This window comes from Eimeria necatrix, genomic scaffold (assembly GCF_000499385.1).
Source record: "Eimeria necatrix Houghton genomic scaffold, Enh_scaff23, whole genome shotgun sequence".
Lineage (NCBI taxonomy): Eukaryota > Apicomplexa > Conoidasida > Eucoccidiorida > Eimeriidae > Eimeria > Eimeria necatrix.
Genome location: NW_013655180.1, coordinates 5,001 through 25,304, shown reverse-complemented (window position 1 = coordinate 25,304; position 20,304 = coordinate 5,001). Strand labels below are relative to the sequence as shown.

At 53.1% G+C, this 20,304-nt stretch overlaps 7 protein-coding genes across 7 annotated transcripts in view; 2 read left to right on the top strand and 5 right to left on the bottom strand.

The window, feature by feature from the left end:
- Positions 1–97: 97 nt before the first annotated feature.
- Positions 98–3,565, top strand: ENH_00032640 (Msf1p, related; the record flags this gene model as incomplete). Its single annotated transcript, XM_013584906.1, has 6 exons — positions 98–360; positions 1,514–1,547; positions 1,763–2,242; positions 2,663–2,742; positions 2,931–3,084; positions 3,470–3,565. 6 exons carry the CDS (start codon positions 98–100, stop codon positions 3,563–3,565), a joined length of 1,107 nt encoding a protein of 368 aa, XP_013440360.1.
- A 2,193-nt stretch (positions 3,566–5,758) lies between these two features.
- Positions 5,759–7,801, bottom strand: ENH_00032630 (apolipoprotein A-I binding protein, putative; the record flags this gene model as incomplete). The annotated part of the gene is made up of 5 exons (XM_013584905.1): positions 5,759–5,763; positions 6,124–6,345; positions 6,783–6,797; positions 7,518–7,575; positions 7,688–7,801. 5 exons carry the CDS (start codon positions 7,799–7,801, stop codon positions 5,759–5,761), a joined length of 414 nt encoding a protein of 137 aa, XP_013440359.1.
- Positions 7,802–8,008: 207 nt separating this feature from the next.
- ENH_00032620 (hypothetical protein) lies at positions 8,009–8,574 on the bottom strand (the record flags this gene model as incomplete). Its single annotated transcript, XM_013584904.1, has 3 exons — positions 8,009–8,131; positions 8,360–8,434; positions 8,548–8,574. The coding sequence occupies 3 exons, from the start codon at positions 8,572–8,574 to the stop codon at positions 8,009–8,011; spliced, it is 225 nt and encodes a 74-aa protein (XP_013440358.1).
- Positions 8,575–10,808: 2,234 nt separating this feature from the next.
- On the bottom strand, positions 10,809–12,283 carry ENH_00032610 (hypothetical protein, conserved; the record flags this gene model as incomplete). The annotated part of the gene is made up of 3 exons (XM_013584903.1): positions 10,809–11,322; positions 11,692–11,928; positions 12,204–12,283. The coding sequence occupies 3 exons, from the start codon at positions 12,281–12,283 to the stop codon at positions 10,809–10,811; spliced, it is 831 nt and encodes a 276-aa protein (XP_013440357.1).
- Positions 12,284–13,203: 920 nt separating this feature from the next.
- On the bottom strand, positions 13,204–15,063 carry ENH_00032600 (hypothetical protein, conserved; the record flags this gene model as incomplete). The annotated part of the gene is made up of 4 exons (XM_013584902.1): positions 13,204–13,810; positions 13,977–14,056; positions 14,258–14,392; positions 14,776–15,063. The coding sequence occupies 4 exons, from the start codon at positions 15,061–15,063 to the stop codon at positions 13,204–13,206; spliced, it is 1,110 nt and encodes a 369-aa protein (XP_013440356.1).
- Positions 15,064–16,545: 1,482 nt separating this feature from the next.
- ENH_00032590 (hypothetical protein, conserved) lies at positions 16,546–19,906 on the top strand (the record flags this gene model as incomplete). The annotated part of the gene is made up of 6 exons (XM_013584901.1): positions 16,546–16,984; positions 17,201–17,745; positions 18,012–18,315; positions 18,533–19,241; positions 19,416–19,622; positions 19,810–19,906. 6 exons carry the CDS (start codon positions 16,546–16,548, stop codon positions 19,904–19,906), a joined length of 2,301 nt encoding a protein of 766 aa, XP_013440355.1.
- A 345-nt stretch (positions 19,907–20,251) lies between these two features.
- ENH_00032580 (Wee kinase, putative) overlaps positions 20,252–20,304 on the bottom strand; it is a gene marked incomplete at both ends in the record, with an annotated part of 5,053 nt that continues 5,000 nt past the window's right edge. The window contains one exon of the mRNA XM_013584900.1: positions 20,252–20,304. This exon is cut by the window's right edge and continues 7 nt beyond it. Within this exon, the coding sequence (XP_013440354.1) occupies positions 20,252–20,304 (53 nt within the window).

Here is a 20,304-nt window from a genome sequence, read left to right as displayed (position 1 = left end):
CGGCGAAGACCGGCTGGGCCTTTTGGGGCTGAGCGATGAGGGTTTAAGAAAAAGAGAAGTTGCTTTTTTCAACGCCGTGCTGCAGCACAACAGACGCATGCTGCTGCAGCAGCAGCAGCAGCAGCAGCAGCAGCAGCAGCAGCGGGAGCAGCAGCAGCAGCGGGAGCAGCAGCAGCGGCGGCAGCAGCAGCAGATGCCGCGAAAAATGGACGCAGAGCCGCAGAAACAGAAGCAGCAGGGACTGCAGGTGATGCAGGCGCAGCAGCAACAGCAGCAGCAGCAGCAGCAGCAGCAGCAGCAGCAGCAGCAGCAGCAGCAAGACTTTCCTGCTGCTGCAATTTGCGGTGTGGTGGGAGGCGGGTATGGGTGGCGCGTTGAAGACACCGTTAAGAGGCACCGAATTCTCTTTGAGTAACTAAACCCTAAACCCTAAACCCTAAACCCTAAACCCTAGAACTCTCTAAACCCTAAGCTGCAGCCGAACCCTACTACAGAAGGCCAAATGAGGGCCTAAACCCTAAACCCTAGGCCTCGAAACAGCCGCCTTGAACCCTAAACGCCAAACCCTAAACCCTAAACCCTAAACCCTAATTGTAAGCCCTCGCGGAGTTCTTCGAGTGCCAAAATGCTGTCTGACGAGCTGCTGAACCCCTGACCCTGGACTAGGGTTTAGGGTTTAGGGTTTAGGGTTTAGGGTTTAGGGTTTGGGGTTTGTTTCTGCGCAGAGTGGCCAAAGAGTTTTGGACTGAGCGGGGACTCCGCGAGGTGTACAGACACCCCAAAACCCTCAAACCCTTTCGCGCGCTCGAAGTGCTCCCTCTGGAGCCCAAACCCTAAACCCTAAACCCTAAACCCTAAACCCTAACCCCTAAACGCTAAACCCTAAACGGTGAAGGCCGAGCCGTCGCGCCCTCTAGGCTGAACGCTTTTTGGCTGCGAAGGTTATTTGTCGGGCCGCCAGGGATTTAGGGTTTAGGGTTTAGGGTTTAGGGTTTGGGGTTTGCGGACTTCTAATTCTTGTCTGAGTTATCAGGGTTTCGCAGCCCCAGTTTCAGGGTGTTGCATTAGGGTTTAGGGTTTAGGGTTTAGGGTTTAGGGTTTAGGGTTTAGGCACTAGCTACAAATGAAACTTTTAGCAATTTGCATATATTTAGTCAAAAACAAAATTATGGCCTAATGATGGGGGCCCCCATTAGCTGCGAGGGGCCCTTTTAGGGGGGCCCCCCAGGGGGCCCCCCAGGGGCCCCCAGAGGGCCCCCCGGGACCCACCAAGGGGGCCCCCAGTCCTTATATAAGGGCCTCTTGGGAGGAATTAACTGAAATTAATTAAAATGATTTAATTAAAAAGAAAAGAAGTTTTGATGATAAACAGTTTAGCTCGACTTGGGGTGTACGCGCAGCTCCTGGGGTGTACAGGCAGCGCTCCGAGCAACACCCCGCGAGACCTAGGGTCTAGGGTTTAGGGTTTAGGGTTTAGGGTTTAGGGTTTAGGGTTTAGGGTTTGTGCGTTTAGACCGTTCGGGATCTGCTGCGTTTTCTTTTTCCTGGTCGGAAGTTTGTTTTGTCAAAAGACACTTTTCCATTTACAAACCCTTCCATACAAGCCGAGGTCGTGCTGCTGCTGCTGCTGCTGCTGCTGCTGCTGCTGCTGCTGTGCTGCTGCTGTTGAGGACATTCCTGTGGCTGTCGTTGGTCCGTTTCACGCTGAGCTGAGGGTTTAGGGTTTAGGGTTTAGGGTTTAGGGTTTAGGGTTTGTGGACAGGTGCTGGGTGACGACGGCCGATATGTGGAGGTACTTGGGGGAGGCGTTTTGCTGCCTTCTATCGTTGCTGCAGCAATGGAAGCAGCAGCAGCACCAGCAGCAGCACCAGCAGCAGCAGCAGCAGCAGCAGCAGCGCCAGCAGCAGCAGCAGCAGCGCCAGCAGCAGCAGTTCTAGCTGCTCCAACACCTCCAGCAGCGTCTCCAGCAGCAGCACCAGCAGGAGCTCCAGCAGCAGCAGCAGCAGCAGCTCCAGCAGCAGCAGCAGCAGCAGCAGCAGCAGCAGCTCCAGCAGCAGCAGCAGCAGCAGCAGCAGCAGCAACTCCTCGGGTGTGGGCGCTGGGCCTGGGGCTGGACCGGCTGAGCATGGCTTGCTGCAGCATTCCGGACATTCGGCTGCTGCTGCAGAACCATCCGCTGCTGCTGCAGCAGTTCAGCGACGGCAAACTCAAGGCCTTCAAACCCTTTTCAAAGCTGCAGCCAGTCAGCCCCTGCTGCTGCTGCTGCTGCTGCTGCTGCTGCTGCTGCTGCTCTCTTGCTGCTGCTGCTGCTGCTGCTGCCCTCTTGCTGCTGCTGCTGCTGCTGCTCTATTGCTGCTGCTGCTGCTGCCCTCTTGCTGCTGCTGTTGCTGCTCTCTTGCTGCTGCTGCTGCTGCTGCTGCTGCTGCTGCTCTCTTGCTGCTGCTGCTGTGGCTACTGCTGCTGCTGCAGCTGCTGCTTCTTACTTGCTGCTATTGCTGCCGTCATTTTCGTTGCTTCTGCTCCTGCTGCGGCTGCTGCTGCTGCTTTTGCTGCTGTTGTCATGACCCTTCTTGCTGCTGCTGTTGCTGCTGCTCTTCTCATCTCGTTGGCCTGCAAACCCTAAACCCTAAACCCTAAACCCTAAACCCCTTTTGCTGCACAGGTTTATAGAGACCTCTCTTTGTGGCTGGAGCCCAAAGACATACTGATGAACAGCAACGAGACAAAACCCCAATGGGCTTGGTAGGACCAAACCCTAAACCCTAAACCCTAAACCCTAAACCCTAAACCCTAAACCCCGAACAGCAGGTAACGCCGCACTAGCAGCTGCTGCAGCTTGCGTCAGCTGCGTCGTGGGCCTCTGCCTCTACCCCCAGCTGCTGCTGCAGCTGTTGTTGTTGCTGCTGCTGCTGCTGCTGCTGCTGCTGCAGGAAGCACGAGGCTGAGCTGCTGCTGCTGCTGCGGAAGGCGTGGGGGCCCCTTCCTGCTGCAGCAGCAGAAGTGACTGACAGATTTAATCATTTGGGACTTAAGAGGTTTTCGCTGACGCTGCGGCTCAAGTTCGAGGCTCCCCCACAAGTGGCCGTAAGCCCTTAGGGTTTAGGGTTTAGGGTTTAGGGTTTAGGGTTTGGGGTTTGGGGGCTGCGCTGGTTTCTTCGCCAAGGGCAGCCGAGGGTTTCGTCCTGCTAGGGTTTAGGGTTTAGGGTTTGTCCGTTGGCGGGCGAGGAGGGTTTCGGTCCCACAAACGAGGCTTTGATTTCAAACCCTAAACCCTAAACCCTAAACCCTAAAGCTGAACTGCAGCAGCTTCTGGAAACCCTAAACCCTCAGCAGCAAGCACTCAAGGGCATACTCACTGCAGGGCGTGGGGAAAGAAGACGCGGGTCGCTGAGCCCATTTCTAGGGTTTAGGGTTTAGGGTCTAGGGTTTAGGGTTTAGGGTTTAGGGTTTGCGCTTGTGTGGCATTCAGGACCCCGCAGAACTGACTCGTTTGTCTTTGGCGCAAATGGAGTTTTTGACTGCTGCAGTTTGCAGCTCTTTGCCTGCCTCAGTTCGCTCCAAGTGACTAAACCCTAAACCCTAAACCCTAAACCCTAGTCCTAAACCCTAGTTTACAAACCCTAGGGTTTATAAACTGGAACCCGAGGTCTTTGCTTTTCCACAAAAAGGCTTGTCTTTGGTTCCCAGGCGGGTGTTCGTGGGCCCTCTTGGCCGCACCTAGGGTTTAGGGTTTAGGGTTTAGGGTTTAGGGTATGGGGTTTCGCAGCGCAGGCGGCTACAGGGAGGGTTTAGGGTTTAGGGTTTGGGGATTAGGGCTTGGAGGACTGGGAAGGCGGACAATTCCAGCGGCCCCTGAAGAGAACACGCAACTGGCCGCGCCTTTAGAATTAAGGGTTTAGGGTTTAGGGTTTAAGGGTTAGGGTTTAGGGTTTAGGGTTTAGGGTTTAGGGTTTGGGGTACCTGGGTAGTCGGGGAGCACAAGGCCGTACTTTTGCTTCAGCGACCTGCAGAGACCCACAACCCTCGCGCAGTGTTAGGGTTTAGGGTTTAGGGTTTAGGGTTTAGGGTTTAGGGTTTGGGAGGGGAGGGAAAGGAAAAGAGACGCGAGGGAGTAAAATGGAAAGAACTTGAGCAGAAGGAAATTAAAAAATAAAAAGATTTAAAAAGATAAAAATCAAAAAGAAAAAAAACAAAAAAGATTAAAAAGAATGGAAAAGAAGAAAGAAGACATTAAGACCCAAAAAGATCAAAAAAGATGAAAAAAGAAAAAAGGTAAAAAAAGATAAAAAAGATTAAAAGAAGTTCAAAAAAGATAAAAAAAAGATTTAAAAAAAGACCAAAAAGTTTCAAAAAGAAAAAAAGAATGCAAAAGGAAAAAGGAGACAAAAAGGATCAAAAAAGGGACAAAAAAAGACAAAAGAGATTTTAAAAAGATTAAAAAATTATTTGAAAAAGATTTGAAAAGTTTGAAAAGAAGGAAATGGAGAAAAGAAAAAAGTGATTAAAAAGATGAAAAAAAAGCAAAAAGAGGCACTAAAAGTGCATTTTAAAAAACTCCAAAAAGAAAACTAAAAGTAATTTAAAAGTCTCCAAAAGAGAGTCTAAAGTTGGTTAAAAAGACTTCAAAAAGCGGCCAAAAGAGAGTTTAAAAGTGATTAAAAAGGCCTTCAAAAAGGTTTGAAAATGCATTTTAAAGAGTCCAAAAGAGAGCTTAAAAGTGATTAAAAAGGTCTTAAAAAGAGAATTGAAAAGAGATTGAAGAGCCTTTAAAAGGGAAATTAAAAGGAGATTAAAAAGCCCCTAAAAAGGGTCCAAAAGACCAGAAAAAGAGCAAAAACAGACCAAAAAAGAATAACGAAAAGAGAACAAAAAAGAACAAAAGGAGACCAAAAAAGACCAAAAAAGAACCAAAAACGAACAAAAAAAGACCCAAAAAAGAAAAGCAAAGAAAGAACAATAAAAAGAGAACAAAAAAGACCAAAAAAGAAAAAAAAAGAAATCAAAAAAGGCAAAAAAAGAGTCAAAAATGAAATCAAATAGACAAAAATAAAACAAAAATTAATAACTGACTCCGGCAAAAAACGCCCGCCCAGGAAATGAAGGCCCGAAAAACTTTTGGCGAAAAGTTTTGGAAGAGTTAAAGAGATTAAAGCCGAGGGCTTTATTTGCTGCGAAGGGGGGGGGCCTTTGTAATAAATAAATAATAAAAAATAATAAAAAATAATAAATAAATAATAAATAAATAATAAATAAATAATAAATAAATAATAAATAATAAATAAATAATAAATAAATAATAAATAGTAATAAATAAATAGTAATAGATAGATTAATTAATTGATTAATTAGTTAGTTAGGTAACTAACGGTTTAAAAAATGGATTAGTAAATGAATTAATTGACAAATAAATAAATAAGTGAATAAATAATAAATAGATAAATAAAGTAATAAACAAATAAATAAATAAATAAATAAATAAAACAAATAAATAAATTAATATAATTAATTAATAATAAATAGTTTAATTAGTTTAATTAATTAGTTTAATTGACTAATTTGATTTTTGACTTTTTGATTTGGTTGAGGGGTTGGTGGGGGGAGTGAAGAAGTTAATTAAATTAATTAAATTTAATTTAATTAATTTAATTAATTTAATTAATTTAATTTGATCAATTTGATTAATTTAATTTGATTAATTTAATTAATTTAATTAATTTGATTAATTTGACTTAATTAATTTGATTTAATTTAATTTCATTTAATCTGAGGTATTAAAGATATTAAATGAAATTAAAAGAGATAAAACAAATTGCGAGAAATAAAAAAAAGATAAAAGAAATTAAATGACACAAAAAAGAAATTAAAAGAGATTAAAAGAAACTAAAAGAAATCAAAATAATTAAAAATAAAATCAAAATCAAAATCAAAATTAAAATGAAATTAAATCAACTTAAAATTAAAATTAAATGAATATTAAAATAAAAGGCAAAATTAAATTAAAATTAAATTAAAATTAAATTAAAATTAAAATTAAATTAAAATTAAATTAAAATTAGATCGAAATTAAATTAAATTAAATTAAAATTAAATTAAAATTAAAATAAAATAAAAGAAGTTCCATACCCGCATCCACATCCCAGCCAGAGGGAACGTCCACAGAGAAGATTGGCAGTGCTGCTGCTGCTGCTGCTGCTGTTGTTGTTGTTGCTGCTGCTGCTGCTGCTGCTGCTGCTGCTGCTGCTGCTGCTGCTACCTGCTGCAGCAAATCCGAATAGGGGGGCCTCGGGGGCCCCCTGAAGCTGAAGCCAAAAATGGCGTCCACTAATAAGTGGTATTCAGTCACGTCTGCAAAAAAGAAACAAACCCTAAACCCTAAACCCTAAACCCTAAACCCTAACCCTAAACCCTAAACCCTAAACCATAAACCCTAGACCCTAAAGCGTGAAGCCAAATATGGCGTCCACTAATAAGTGGTATTCCGTAACGTCTGCAAAAAAGAAACAAACCCTAAACCCTAAACCCTAAACCCTAAACCCTAAACCCTAAACCCTAAACCCTAAAGCGTGAAGCCAAATATGGCGTCCACCTATAAGGGGCATTCAGTCACGTCTGCGCAAAAGAAACAAACCCTAAACCCTAAACCCTAGAGTCGTTGAAGCCTTAGCCCTCAAACCCTAAGTCCTAAGCCCTAGAGCCTAAAACCCTAAACCCTAAAGCCGTAAACCCTAAACCCTAAACCCTAAACCCTAATTTGCGGGGACCCTAAACCCTAATGTGCTGACGGTATTCCGTAACGTCTGCAAAAAAGAAACAAACCCTAAACCCTAAACCCTAAACCCTAAACCCTAAACCCTAAACCCTAAACCCTAAAGCGTGAAGCCAAATATGGCGTCCACCTATAAGGGGCATTCAGTCACGTCTGCGCAAAAGAAACAAACCCTAAACCCTAAACCCTAGAGTCGTTGAAGCCTTAGCCCTCAAACCCTAAGTCCTAAGCCCTAGAGCCTAAAACCCTAAACCCTAAAGCCGTAAACCCTAAACCCTAAACCCTAAACCCTAATTTGCGGGGACCCTAAACCCTAATGTGCTGAGGCGAACTAGACACGCAGAGCCAGCCAGACCCCAAACCCTTCAAGGAAAAGATCAAAATAAAGAAACCAACCAAAATAGGGTTTAGGGTTTAGGGTTTAGGGTTTAGGGTTTAGGGTTTAGGGCAGTGGCAGCAGCAACGCAGCAGCACAGACAAGCCCCACGGCAGCCACAGCTATCAAGAAAAACAGGAATAAATAAATAATTTAATTAATTAATTAATTAATTAATTAATTAATTAATTAATTAATCAATCAATCAATTATTTAATTAATTAATTAACATATTTATTTATTTAATTAATCAAAACAGATACGCAGCAGTATATAAGTGTGTACAAAATATGTAGTGTGTAGAAAAGCGATTGCAGCACTTTGAAGGGTTTAGGGTTTAGGGTTTAGGGTTTAGGGTTTAGGGTTTAGGCTGACCCTTGGGCAACTCCTGGAAGAACTCCACCCCGTTCGCTTTAGCCTGCTGAATCAAGTTCTGAAGACGCCGCAAACCCCAAACCCTAAACCCCAAACTCTAAACCCTAAACCCCAAACCCTAAACCCTAAACCCTAAACCCTAAACCCTAAACCCTAAACCCTAGTTGGACCTTGTAAAGCTGCTTTTTGGGCTCTACTGGGCAAACCACGTTGGCCTCCATTCCAAACAAACGCAAATGCCGCGCAGCCACGAGGCCGTCGCCCCCGTTGTTGCCTGCGCGCATCAGGGTTTAGGGTTTAGGGTTTAGGGTTTAGGGTTTAGGGTTTAGGGTTTTCGGGCTGCGCGCCCGCCGCAGCAGAGCGCTCCTTGCTGCGGGCTCGCCCGCGAACTCGGGCGAGGGTTTAGACTCTCGGGCCTGCGTTTAGAGCCCTGCGCAGCCTCCTAGGGTTTAGCGTTTAGGGTTTAGGGTTTAGGGTTTAGGGTTTAGGGTTTAGGGTTTGCCTGGGCCAACGAGAACAAGCACGCGAGCGCCTTCCACAGAAGGGCGTTTTGTCAATTCACAAAAAGAAGAAAAAACGGCGGAGGCCACACTGAGCCCCGCGAGCTCCATCAGCTGCGCACAAACCCTAAACCCTAAACCCTAAACCCTAAACCCTAAACCCTAAACCCTCGGCGCGACACCCAGACCCCAAGCGCTACACCCAGACCCTAAACGCTACTCCCAACGCAGTGGACCCTGAACCGCCAACACCCTGAACCCTGAACCCTAAACCCTAAGCCCTAAACCCTAAACCCTAAACCCTAGACCCTAAACCCTAAACCCTAAACCCTAGCTGCTGACCTGCAAAATGTCGTATTGGTACTCGGGGCCCATAAGCTCTTCATCGATTTTCTGCGCCTCCGCGGCCGACAGGTACTGCGCGACACACACCGCCCTAGGGTTTAGGGTTTAGGGTTTAGGGTTTAGGGTTTAGGGTTTAGCAATTAGGGTTTAGGGTTTTGTCTCGTCTCCACTTCACGCCTTCTTACTGTTATGGAGTTGCTGCTGCTGCTCATCTTCCTTATATTCCTCTTAGAAGAATAAAAAGAGAAAAAACCCTCAACAAATAAACCCTTAATTCTCAAATCCAAATGGCGTTTTATAAAGGGTTTAAGAGCTTTGGGGGCCCCCCTTGGGGGCCCCCCTAGGGGCCCCCCTAGGGGCCCCCCGGGGGGCCCCCCGGGGGGCCCCCTAGGGGGCCCCCCGCGTGGAATGGCACCGGCGAGGGTTTGGAAAGTGTGTTTCGAGTGTAGCAACATCAAAAGAAGAAAATAAATAAAATTCATTTTTAATTTTAAATTAAATTCAAAAGAATTGCAAAAAGAAAGCCCGGAATGGGCAGCAGGGGCCGCGCGCACAGCGCCCAGGGCTGAGGGTTTAGGGTTTAGGGTTTAGGGTTTAGGGTTTGAGGCGCAGGGTTTAGGGCTGTCAATTTGGCGTTTAAGCTCTAAGCCTTCATCTAAATTGTTTTTTTTGCAACATTCCTGCCTCCTATACAGAGAACACAGGTTTTATTCTTTAGGGTTTAGGGTTTAGGGTTTAGGGTTTAGGGTTTAGGGTCTACGGCGTGTCTTTGACAGAGAGTTTTTCCAGAGACTACGCAGCGACTCCTCAAGAAGTGGCTGCTGCTGCTGCTGCTGCAACTCTTTTGCAGCAGGTGCTGTTGCCCTTGCTTCTGCTGCTGCTGCTGCTGTTTTTGCTTCTGCTGCTGCTGCTGCTGCTGCTGCTGCTGCTGCTGCTGCTGCTGCTGGTTTCTTGGCCCGTTTATAAACAAATGCCAGTCCTTTCGAATATATTAAAAAATAAAAATAGATTTTTAATTGCATCAGTTTACACTTTTTAATTGCTTATTAATTTATTATTATTATTTCACTTTTATCATTTCAACTTTTTTATTTTTATTTCCTTTTCATTTCTTCAGCAGCAACTTTTCCCACTTCCATCTCAACTTCTTTATCTCTTAATCCTCTTCATGCCAATCCATACTGGACCCCCCAGGGGGCCCCCAGGGGCCCCCCCAGGGGCCCCCCAGGGCCCTGCCAGGGGCCCCCCAAGGGGCCCCCCAGGGGCCCCCAGGGGCCCCTACGGGCTCTCAGGGGTCCCCAAGGTACTTTAGGGGGCCCCAGAGGTTTCTGGGGGGTCATCGGGGGCCCCAGGGGGGCACTTAGAACAGCTGGGGGCCCTTGGGGGCCCCCTAGAGCCTCCTGAGGCCCCCTTGAGTTCCCAGGAATCCTCGGGGCCCCCTTGAGTCTCTGGAGGCGTCTTAGGGGCCCCTTGGGGCCCCCTTGGGGCCCCCTAGACCCCCCTGGGGGCCCCTTGGGGCCCCCTAGACCCCCCTGGGGGCCCTTGGGGCCCCCTTGAGACCCTAAGGGGCCCCTGGGGCCCCCTAGGCCCTTACAAGTTTCGTTTTGACTAAAAGGGTTTAGTTGGGAAGTCGTTTTGCTGCTTTGCGAGTTCGTGAGGTGTCTGTACACCTGGGGGCCATTTGCTGGGGTGTACGTACACTCCAAATGCCTAAGGGGAGTTTAAATGCAAAAATATTTTTTTATTTATTTTCAAATTCGAGTGTATGTACCTGTTCAGCCCCAGGCTGCTGCTTAGCTAGCCGCGCCCCACTGCTAGCTAGCTAGCTAAATAGCTAGCTAGCTATTAAGCTAGCTAGCCAAATAGCTAGCCAGTTAAATAGCTGGCGAGCCGGCTAGATAGCTAGCTAGCTAGCTAGCTAAACAGCAGGCCGGCTGCCTGGCTTGCTAGCTAGCTAGCTAACTAGCTAGCTAGGTAGCTAATTAGCTAGCTAGCTAACTAGCTAGCTAGCTAGCTAGCTAGGCGTTGAGGCCTTTAACCCTATACCTCTTTCTTATTCTGTGCAGCGAGTGGCTCGCCTATGTGGCTAGCTAGCTAGCTAGCCAAATAGGCGCTCAGGCCGCTGCAAAGCCAGCCACCCTTGCATGTAGCCAGCTAGCTATGTGGCTAGCTAGCTGTGCAGCTGCCTGTCCACCTCTGCCTAGCCAGCTAGCTAGCTAGCTAGCTAGCTAGCGAGCTGGCTCCGGCTACGCTGGCTAGCTGTGAAGTTCGGTGCCTAGCTAGCAGTTTGGCTAGCTGCCCTCTGGCTAGCTGCACGGCTAGCTGGCCAGCTAGCCATCCAGCTAGCCAGCCAGCCATGCAGCTAGCCAGCTAGCCACCCAGCCAGCCAGCCAGCTGGCCAGCCAGCTAGCTAGCCACTCAGCCAGCTAGCTAGCTAGCTGCGGCCTCACTCCCCCGCGAGTCTGTCGAGGTCTTTGTGGATTCTGCTGCGGGTCAGGGCCGTGTTGAGGGGCCCCCTGCGGCGGGGGGGCCCCCCTGCTGCTGCAGTGAAGGCCCTGGGGGCTGGCCAGTAGAGGGGCGGCAGGTGCTGCTGCAGCAGGGGGGCCCCCCCGTAGCTGCGCGAGGCCTCCGACTGCAGCAGCAGGGGGCCCCCGGGGCCCCCGGGGGTGCCCCCCAGCAGCAGATCTGGCCGCCACCGCGACCGCAGCCCCCACTCCTTCTCAGAAGCTGAACCCCCGGGGGCCCCCGGGGGCCCCTCGGGGGGGCCCCCAGCAGGGGGGCCCCCCACGGGGGGGCCCCCAACGGAGGGGCCCCCAGCTTCAACGGAGGGGCCCCCAATGGAGGGGCCCCCTGCACAGGGGCCCCCAACAGAGGGGCCCCCATTAAGGGGGCCCCTAGGCGGGGGGTCTCTCGGGAAGCAGGAACGCAGCAGCGCGGCGCGCGCCATGGCGCTGCGTTCTCTAAGCGCAGCAGCAGCAGCAGCAGCAGCAGCAGCAGCAGCAGCAGCAGGAAAGGACAGCAGCGCGCATGTGAATTACTTATAATACCTTTTGTAGTATTTAAAATGGAAGAAAGAAGGAAAAAGAAAAGGACAAACAAGCGCATTCAAGAGCCTCTAATGGACTTTAAAGACAGAAAGGGGGACAGAGAAGAAGACAGAGAAGTGGGGCAAAGGCAGCAGCAGCAGCAGCAAACTTCCCGAGGCAGCAGCAGCAGCAACATGCCCGAGGCAGCAGCAGCAGCAAACGTCCCGAGGCAGTGGCAGCAGCAGGGTGCCCTAGGCAGCAGCAGCAGCAAAGTGCCGGAGGCAGCAGCAAAGCAAGAAAGACCTGTCGAGGTCCAGCAAGAAGCTCTCGGCCTGCGAGCGGAGCAGCGGGAACTGCTGCATGTCGGGGGCAACGCGGATGCGGTGCTGCTGCTGCTGCTGCTGCTGCTGCAGCTTGGGCATTTGCTGCAGCACCTGGGCCACTGTGGGCAGCCCCAGGAAGCGGCTAAGAAAAGGGCTGCGGGCAATTCGCCACTCCCCGTCAATTTCGCTGCTTTCTGTAGGCCGCTTCGCCTTCTCTCTGCAGCAAAACCCTCCGCAACTCCTGCGCAGCGGCTGCAGCTGCTGTAGCTGCTGCAGCTGCTGCAGCTGCTGCAGCTGCTGCAGCTGCTGCAGCTGCGCAGCAGCCAAGCAGCAGCGGCGCAGCTGCAGCAGCTCCTGACCCGCCGCGCCACGGCAGCCAAAAGGCAGCACCTCGGGGCCTTTCTACAGCTGCCACTGCGAGGAGCAGGGAGGTGCAAACAAACTCAGCTGCAGAACTCAGGCGGAGTCGGAAAAGCGGTGCTGACTGCTTACTGCAGACTCGAGCTCGTTGTGTCCACCACAGGCTCGATTACGGGAATTGGCAAATTCACACTCTCCACGGGATGCACCATTTTGCCCTCCTGCTCGGCGCTTCAGGCCCTCTATAAACACTCCTTCTCAATTCCGCCTCTACGCCCACTCAAACTTCTTTGCATGCGAAGGAAGGGCCATCGCGTGATCGATAATCCTCCCGCTCTGGCTCGCGGTGCAGTACAATAACAGACACTACAGCTTCACTATGGTTTAATTAAACACATAATTGCATAAATGCCCTCATTTATGCCTTCATTTTGAGGAATTCGAATTTTTTTGAAAACAACGGGGAGTATTCACGAGGATTCCCCGGAGCCAGGTGACCCCGAGCAAACGGCCTCCCTCGGCCGTCGGCAGCGCTTTCCGGGAATAGCCCGTAGCGAGTGACTACGTGAAATTTTCGGAAAATTCTTACAGTAAGCTTTTACAATGTGCAAAAGTAAAAAAGAAATACATTTAAAGGTGAAAACTCGAAAATTCGCGCCGCAAGAGGGCTGCGGCTTCGAAGGAGCAGCCCCTTGCCGAGCATTTCGCAGCAACAAGTGAGCGCCAGCTCTGTTTGTCAGCATGTTTCTGTGGCTGAACTGGTGCGAAAGCTAGTTTCTGTGGGGATCTGAAACTGCGGCGTCAGAGTTGCGAACGGCGGAAAGTGGCGAAGTGACGAAATTAGAAAAGTGAGAAGCCGAAGACAAAGAGGCGTTGCGTTGAATTGGGGTGTACGTCCGCGCGGGCGCGCCGCGCGGTGTCCGTACACCGGGAGCCCCGCGCAGGCGATCTGCGGGCGGCCGAGAGTCTCACAAGAATAGTTCTGTTCATTTCGGCCGAGCGAACTGCCCAGTGGCTTGTTGCGCATTGTCGTTTGCGGCGAAGCAAGCGAGGCTGCGTGGCGGCTGCGCCACTCCGTCGACTCCGCGCGGCCGCCGCGAACCGTAAGTGAAGAAAGCGAAGCGAAGCTCGGCTAGACCGCCTCCTCCTCGTTCTCCGAAGGCTTCCCCTCCTCCTCGAGGAACTCGCGGTACTGTTCGCCGTACTCGCCGCCCTCGACGTCGCTGAGCCTTCCGCCGAAGCCGAGCCCCTCCAGGTCTTCGAGTTCCACTTGGAAGTCGTCGTCGTTCACCGGTTCGCTCGCCCCCACGTTGCGCCGGTGCCGCATGTGCTGCTTCTGCAGCACTCGCGCGCGGTTCTGCATTTGCAGCCAGCCGTTCAGCGCGCTCTGTCGCTGGTGCAGGTCTGCGTCCGTCAGGTCTTCTTCGAAGTCTTCCGTGGTGACCGGCCCCGTGAACTCTCTGCGCACGAACGGCCGCTTCTTGAGGTCTTCCACGTTGATCTGCACGCCCCGCCGCCGCAGCCGGTGCAGCCCCTGGATCCGCCTCCGCTCCTCCACGGGGTGGTCCGCCTCTTCCCGCAGTTCGTGCAGCAGCGTCGGCACCTCCAGGTAAGTCCCGCGGCCTCCCAGCCCGTACAGAATCTTCTGCCGCTCGCTCATCGGCATTTTCGTGTTCGTTTCCAGCAAGTCCCGCGACAGCGCTTCGTTTATGTCTTCCAACGCCCCTCGGAAGCGCGGGCTGTGCAAAACAGCAAAGTGCAGCAGAGGAACGGGAGTTACTGGAACGCTTTCCGTGAAATTCATGTTCTGCAAAAAGTGCACTGAAATGCGAAGTTCATGCAAGTGCAAGAAGAGCTGCGCAAGAAACCGACCGGAAATGAAACACCATTCATGCATGCGCTTACTGGAATGCCATTCGCTTTTCAAATATCCGCGCCAGAGCGGCGTTGTAATCCTCTAAATCCGAAGATTCGTCTGATGCCGCCTAAGGACATCATAATAAACATTCAACTACATAATAAATGGAATACAATCAGCAGCAGCATATTTGAAAATGGTTGATGTTCCAAATGAAATTCATGTTTCATGAACAGATGCGCAGGCAAAAGTGCCCAATAAGTTGAACATGTGAACGTAGGACTGGGAATGGTTGAGGCGAAAGGGTCTTGAGGCGAAAAGGTCTCACAGCGGTGTTGGCGGCTGCGTTCCAAAGCAAAGGAAGCGCCTGCGCCAAAGACTGGTCTTGCTGTCTCCGAGGAGGATTCTTCGGACCACCCGGAGGGCCAGGGGGGCCTCGGCCGTTGTTGCCCCGGCCTCCTTGCTGAAACATTTTTGAAACAAAACAATTTGATCACAAGTTGTGAACAATGCCGTTTAAATGATGCTCTTTCCTAGCACTTATTTGCGCGCACAAAAGTACACGCGTTCACAAATCTGAATCTGCAAAGACCCTCATCAGGGAGCTGCTTTGCGGAACGAAAGAGTTGTCAGTGATGAAGTAGTGTAGTGTAGCTACTTCTTTCTTTTCTAAAAGTTTGTCCGACTCTTCTTTGCTGCTCTCGCTGGCTCGTTTTGTCTTTCTCGGCAAGCAGCAGCAAAGGCAGCGAGAGAGGCTTGTGACTGCTTTCATTAACGAAGTGCAGCTTCGATGTTTGCACTTGAAAAAGATGCTGCAGAAGTAATGGAAAGGAAAGAAAGCGTTACCTTGTTGGGTCCGTTCTTTTGACCGTTCTTTCCCTCCTCGCCGGACTCGCCGTCGCCGTCCTTGCCCGATCCCGATCCCGATCCCGGGCCTCCCGGTCCGGGGCCCCCCCCATTCCCTCCAGCATCTCCGGGGCCCCCCTTAACTCCTCCCCCTCCCCTGAGGTCTCCGCCGTTGATCCCCGCGGCCTCCACGAGGGGCAAAAGGAGGCCTTTGCCGCTAAAGTCTTCGAAGGGGAGCAGCAGCAGCCCGAAGGCCGCAAAGAGGGCGGCGGAAAGCCGAGGCGCCATGGCCAAAGACAAGAGGCAAGGACGCGGGGCCTCTTGCCCTCCAGTGAGTCCCACTGGACTTAAAAGGGGAATAAAGCCCCAGAAAAAAGCAAAAGAAACCCCCACGGGGATATAACTTCCCCGACTCCGGACTCCACGGCAGGCGGGAGAAGCCAGATGCAATGTGGGGTCCTCCTCTCGAGCCTCCCCCAGCTCAGGCCGCGAGCTGTGGACAAACGGCCAGCACTTTTGTTTTTATTTATTCAAAAGATTTAAAAACAAAGTCCGAGGCCCCAACGCGGCGCACCAGGGCACCAGGAGCGGCGGACCCGTACCAGTGCGATGAGCGGCGGAGGCTCCAACTTGCCGGCAGCAGCAGCTGTTTTCGCTGCTTCCTTGCGCTCGATCTCACAAAAAAATTAAATTCATTTCAAATTCTCTTCGAAGACTCCATTTGAAGAAATTCTAAACCCCCAAACCCCAACAGCTAGCCGCAGCAACTCCTGCGCGGCTGCTGCCTTCAAAGCGCCACTGCTGCCCCAGCGGTCACTCAGCAGCAGCCGCCAGAGGGCCCCGTCGGTTTCGCTGCATGTGTTGCCACTCCCTGCGTTTAAGTTCATTTAATAAACTCCATTTCCCTTCGAAACTTCGTTTTTTCCCCACCCAGACGCACAGACGCAAGCCCCAGCAGCAGACAGCCGGGAGCCCTCCGCCTGCGAGTTCAGGGCCTCCCACGCAGCCCGCATCGACACCCCAGCTACCCTGCAGCAGCAGCAGCAGCAGCAGCTGCTGCTGCTGCTGCTGCTGTCTTCGCCGTGCGCCTGGCTGTCTTCCTCCCCCGCGTCACGTCGCGAAGGAGTGCCGCATCCACTGCTGCTCTTCATAGCCTCGCGCTGGGGTGCGAGCCTGCGCACAAGCCAGCAGCAGCAGCAGCAGCAGCAGCAACTGCAGCAGCAACTGCAGCTGCAGCAAACCAGAAATGGAAGCCACGCCATAGTTGCTGCATTTAGAACACAGAGACACTCGAACGCGTGCGGATGAGCCCGCACCACGGAGTTGATAGGGGGTGACCTGCTCGCTGCAGCAGCAGCAGCAACAGCAGCAGCAGCAGCAGCAGCAGCAGCAGCAGCAGTCTAAACTGTCGTTCTTGATGGCTGCGGCCCCCGAGCACTGGCGCCAGCCGCAGCCACCTGAGTGCAGCGCCTGGGCGTATGCCGGGCATTCCCTTGCTGCGCCCAGCACGGCCACCGCTGCAGCAGCAGCAGCAGCTGCTGCTGCTGCTGCTGCTGCTGCTGCTGCTCTTTTCGGCCCTCCCTCGCGTTTGCTGCAGCACTTGGTCGGCTCGGCAGCCACACAGCTTTACTTTTGCAAGCAACATCTGCAAGAACAGTGACAGCAGCAGCAACACCTGGAGCAGCAGCAACAGGGTCTTGACTGGCAAAAACTGCAGCAGCAGCAGCAGCAGCAGCAGCAGCAGAATCAGCAGCAGCAGCGTTCCGTTGTATGTCTCGCATTCGCTCAGGCCTCGCTGCAGCTCTCCACTGCTGCCCCGATGCAGCTGCGCTGGAGCTGCAGCAGCAACTGCTGCTGCAGCAGCTGCTGCTGTCTTCCGTGGCCCAGCAGCTGTGCGCAGATCACCAGCTGCAGCAAAAGCAGGAAAGACAGCAGCAGCAGCAGCAGCAGCAGCAGCAGCATCCTCGCGGCTTCGCGGGCTGCCCTGGGATTCTCTCGGGCCTCCGCACCAGATCCTGGACCAGCAGCAGCAGCAGCAGCAGCAGCAGCAGCAGCAGCAGCAGCAGTTGCTGCTGCTTGCCTTTGCTGCTGCCTGCTGCGCCTCCTCCTGGCCGCGTTTGCGTCTCTTTAGTGCGGGACTTCTTCAGGGGCTGCTGCCCCCTTGATGAGGCGCTTCTGCTGTTCTTCAAAGGCCCCAAGTCCGCCACAGGTAAACCCCAAACCCTAAACCCTAAACCCTAAACCCTAAACCCTAAGCCCTAAACGTCAGTGCAGCAGAGAGCGGACGCGGCCTCGTGAGCTGCCTGCGGCGTTGTCTCCGGCGCAGCGCTGAAGGCCCAGCGCCGACGCTCGGGGTTCTAGGGTTTAGGGTTTAGGGTTTAGGGTTTAGGGTTTAGGGTTTAGGGTTTAGGGTTTGAGTGCGCAGGGGAGCACGTGGCCGAAATTCACTCCCACGGGGGCCCCGCCACCCTGGGGGCCCTTTTTGATTTCTTTGCTGAGGCCAGCCGCTGCTCGGGGGCCCCCAGGGGCCCCCCAACATTAAAAGTACCCCAAGGGGGCCCCCTTGGGGGCCCCCTGGACCCCTCCGGGGGGGCCCCTGGGGGCCCCCAGGGGGCCCCCGGGGGGCCCCCGGGGGCCCCACAGTCACTCGAGGCTGCCTATAGACATATGTTGGCTGCAGACAAAGAGTTGCTGGGGTTCGAGCCGGGGCAGCAGCAGCAGCTGCTGCTGCAGCAGCAGCAGCAGCAGCAGCAGCAGGGTCTGCTGCAGCAGGAAGAGTGCTGCTGCACTGAGCGCCTCTTCGATTTGCTGCTGAGGAGGTTCCTCGCGCAGCAGCAGCTGCAGAAGCAGCAGCAGCAGCAACAGGCAGACGGAGCAGCAGCAGCAGACACTGGCGCAGCAGCAACTTGTCCTTGCTGCAGCAGGGGGGCCCCCCATCAGTACCCTAATTCGCTTGGCGAGGCCCGGAGAGTTTGCGCTGCGTTCTTTTTTGAACGGCAAGAAAAATGTTCACCAGCTGCATGCGCTGGGGGCTGTGCTGCATGTAAACCCTAAACCCTAAACCCTAAACCCTAAACCCTAATTCGTAGTTTTGGGGGGCAGCGCGGAGCGCCGCGTTCAGCGCGAGCAGCACAGGCAGGGGCCGAACGCCGCGATAGAGGCGCCCGGCATCTCGACTGAGGGTTTAAGGCTTAGGGTTTAGGGTTTAGGGTTTAGGGTTTAGGGTTTGCGAACAGGCCGGGGGCTCTGCGCAGCTGGGCAAAGCCCTGCTGCGGCTCTCGGGGGGCCCCCAACGGCTGGGGCTTTTAAAGAAGTGGCGGGGGGCCCTCGTGGGGGCCCTGGGGGCCCTGGAAGCAGCTTTGGCTGTGGGGGATGACCAGCAGCAAACTGCAGCAGCAGCAGCAGCAGCAGCAGCAGCAGCAGCAGACCCCGCAGCAGCACAAGTCCTCGCGCAGCTCAACAGCGAACTCTCCAGAATTGCTGCGCACGCGCAGGCCGAGGAGGGCCCCAAACTGCTGCTGCTGGGGCCCCCCAACGCAGGTGACCCAAACCCTAAACCCTAAACCCTAAACCCTAAACCCTCGAGTGCGCACAGAAGAGACTCCGGCGCTGCTTGAGAAAGCTGCGGGGCCGGGAGTTCCGGAGCGAGGCGGCTGCCGCCCTGCAAACCCTAAACCCTATACCCCAAACCCTAAACCCTAAACCCCAAACCCCAAACCCTAAACCCTAAACCCTAAACCCTGCTGCGTGGCTTCAGGGAAAAGCAGCCTCTACAACTTGCTGCTGGGCCGGGAAGCTGCAATTGTTGCTGCTGAAGAAGGCACAACGAGGGACTTGCTGAGCAGCAGCATTTGCTGCAGCAGGGGAGGCAGCAGTTTGCTGCGGCTGCAGCTCACAGACTGCGCGGGGCTGAGGGCTGCTGCTGCTGCTGCTGCTGCTGCTGGGCCTGCTGCTGCTGCTGCTGGGCCTGCTGCTGCTGCTGCTGCGGTGGGCGCTGTGGAAGCAGAAGGCATTCGCCGGGCTCTTGCTGCAGCAAGAGACAGCGACCTGCTGCTGCTCGTTTTGGCAGCGAAGGAACTGCAGCAGCAGCAGCAGCAGCAGCAGCAGGAAGACGAGCAGCTGCAGCATCTGCAGCAGCAGCTGCAGCAGCTGGGCGAGGCCCTTAAGGGCATTATGAGCAGCAAAAGGGAGACACAAGGGACTCCCCGTTTGCTGCTTCTCGTCAACAAGACAGACCTGCTGCTGCAGAGCCAGCAGCAGCCCCTCAGCAGCAGCAGCAGCAGCAGCAGCAGCAGCAGCAGCAGCGGTTCTGGGCCCGCAAGCGGCGCTGCTCATGAGCTGCAAGACGAATCAGCAGCAGCAGCAGCAGCAGCAGCAGCAGCAGCAGCAGCAAGCTTGCTGCACCGCTTAGAGATGAGCGTGGATCGTCTCCTCCCTCAAGAGGCCCTGGGGGCCCTTCTACCGCTGTGGGGCCCCACACCTCCACTTGGGGCTGGGGGCCCCCAGGGGGCCCCCAGGGGGGCCCCCCAGGGGCCCCCAAGGGGGGCCCCCCAGGGGCCCCCAAGGGGGGCCCCCCAGGGGCCCCCAGCAGCCACGGCCAAACCCCTGCAGCCCCGCATTTTGCCTATTTCTTGTCGCAGTGGCCTTAATGTGCAGCAGCTGCTGCAGTGGGTCCTTCGCAGCAGCAGCAGCAGCAGCAGCAGCAGCGGCAGCAGCAGCAGCAGCAGCAGTGAAGAAGAGGCCCTCTTTTGCTTGCAAAGGGAGCGAGTGCTGCTGCTGCAGCTGCGGGACACGCTGCAGCACTTTCTAAGCATTGAGGCTTTGGAGGAAAAGGCCGAAGACCTCTCGTAAACCCCAAACCCTAAACCCTAAACCCTAAACCCTAATTTTAAGTCCTGCAGTGACTGCTGTTAGCTGAGAGAGCGCCCAAGTGGCGAAGCCCTAAACCTCCCCGGGCTCTTCGTGTCATCTGCAGCGCCAGCTTAGGCGTTAGGGTTTAGGGTTTAGGGTTTAGGGTTTAGGGTTTGTGCGCAGCTACGCGTTGGGGCTGCTGGGAGAACTAACGGGCATTGAGTGGCGGCCTGAAGAAGCTGTTGAAATCATTCAGCGAAGCTTCTGCCTCGGCAAATGATTGAGGTTTAGGGTTTAGGGTTTAGGGTTTAGGGTTTAGGGTTTGGGTGGCGACAGCCCAGCGGGTCCGCCCAGCGGCCTCCGCTGCGGCCGCGCCGGCCAAACCCTAAACCCTAAACCCTAAACCCTAAACCCTAAACCCTACGAAAAAATCGCACGAGTTGGGGGGCCCCGAGGCGCTCAAAGCGTCGAGGTGTACGTACACCTCAAACCCTAAAACAAATTAAACCCTAAAGCGCCTTCAGGCCTTTGGGGGCCCCCTCTCAAACCCTAAAGTCTCGCAGTGTGTTCTAAACCCTAAACCCTAAACCCTAAACCCTAGCGCTCTGGGGGACACCCAGAAGGCTCATGTGACGGAGGGTTTGGAGAGCAGAAAGGCGGCGACTTCCTCCATGCAGC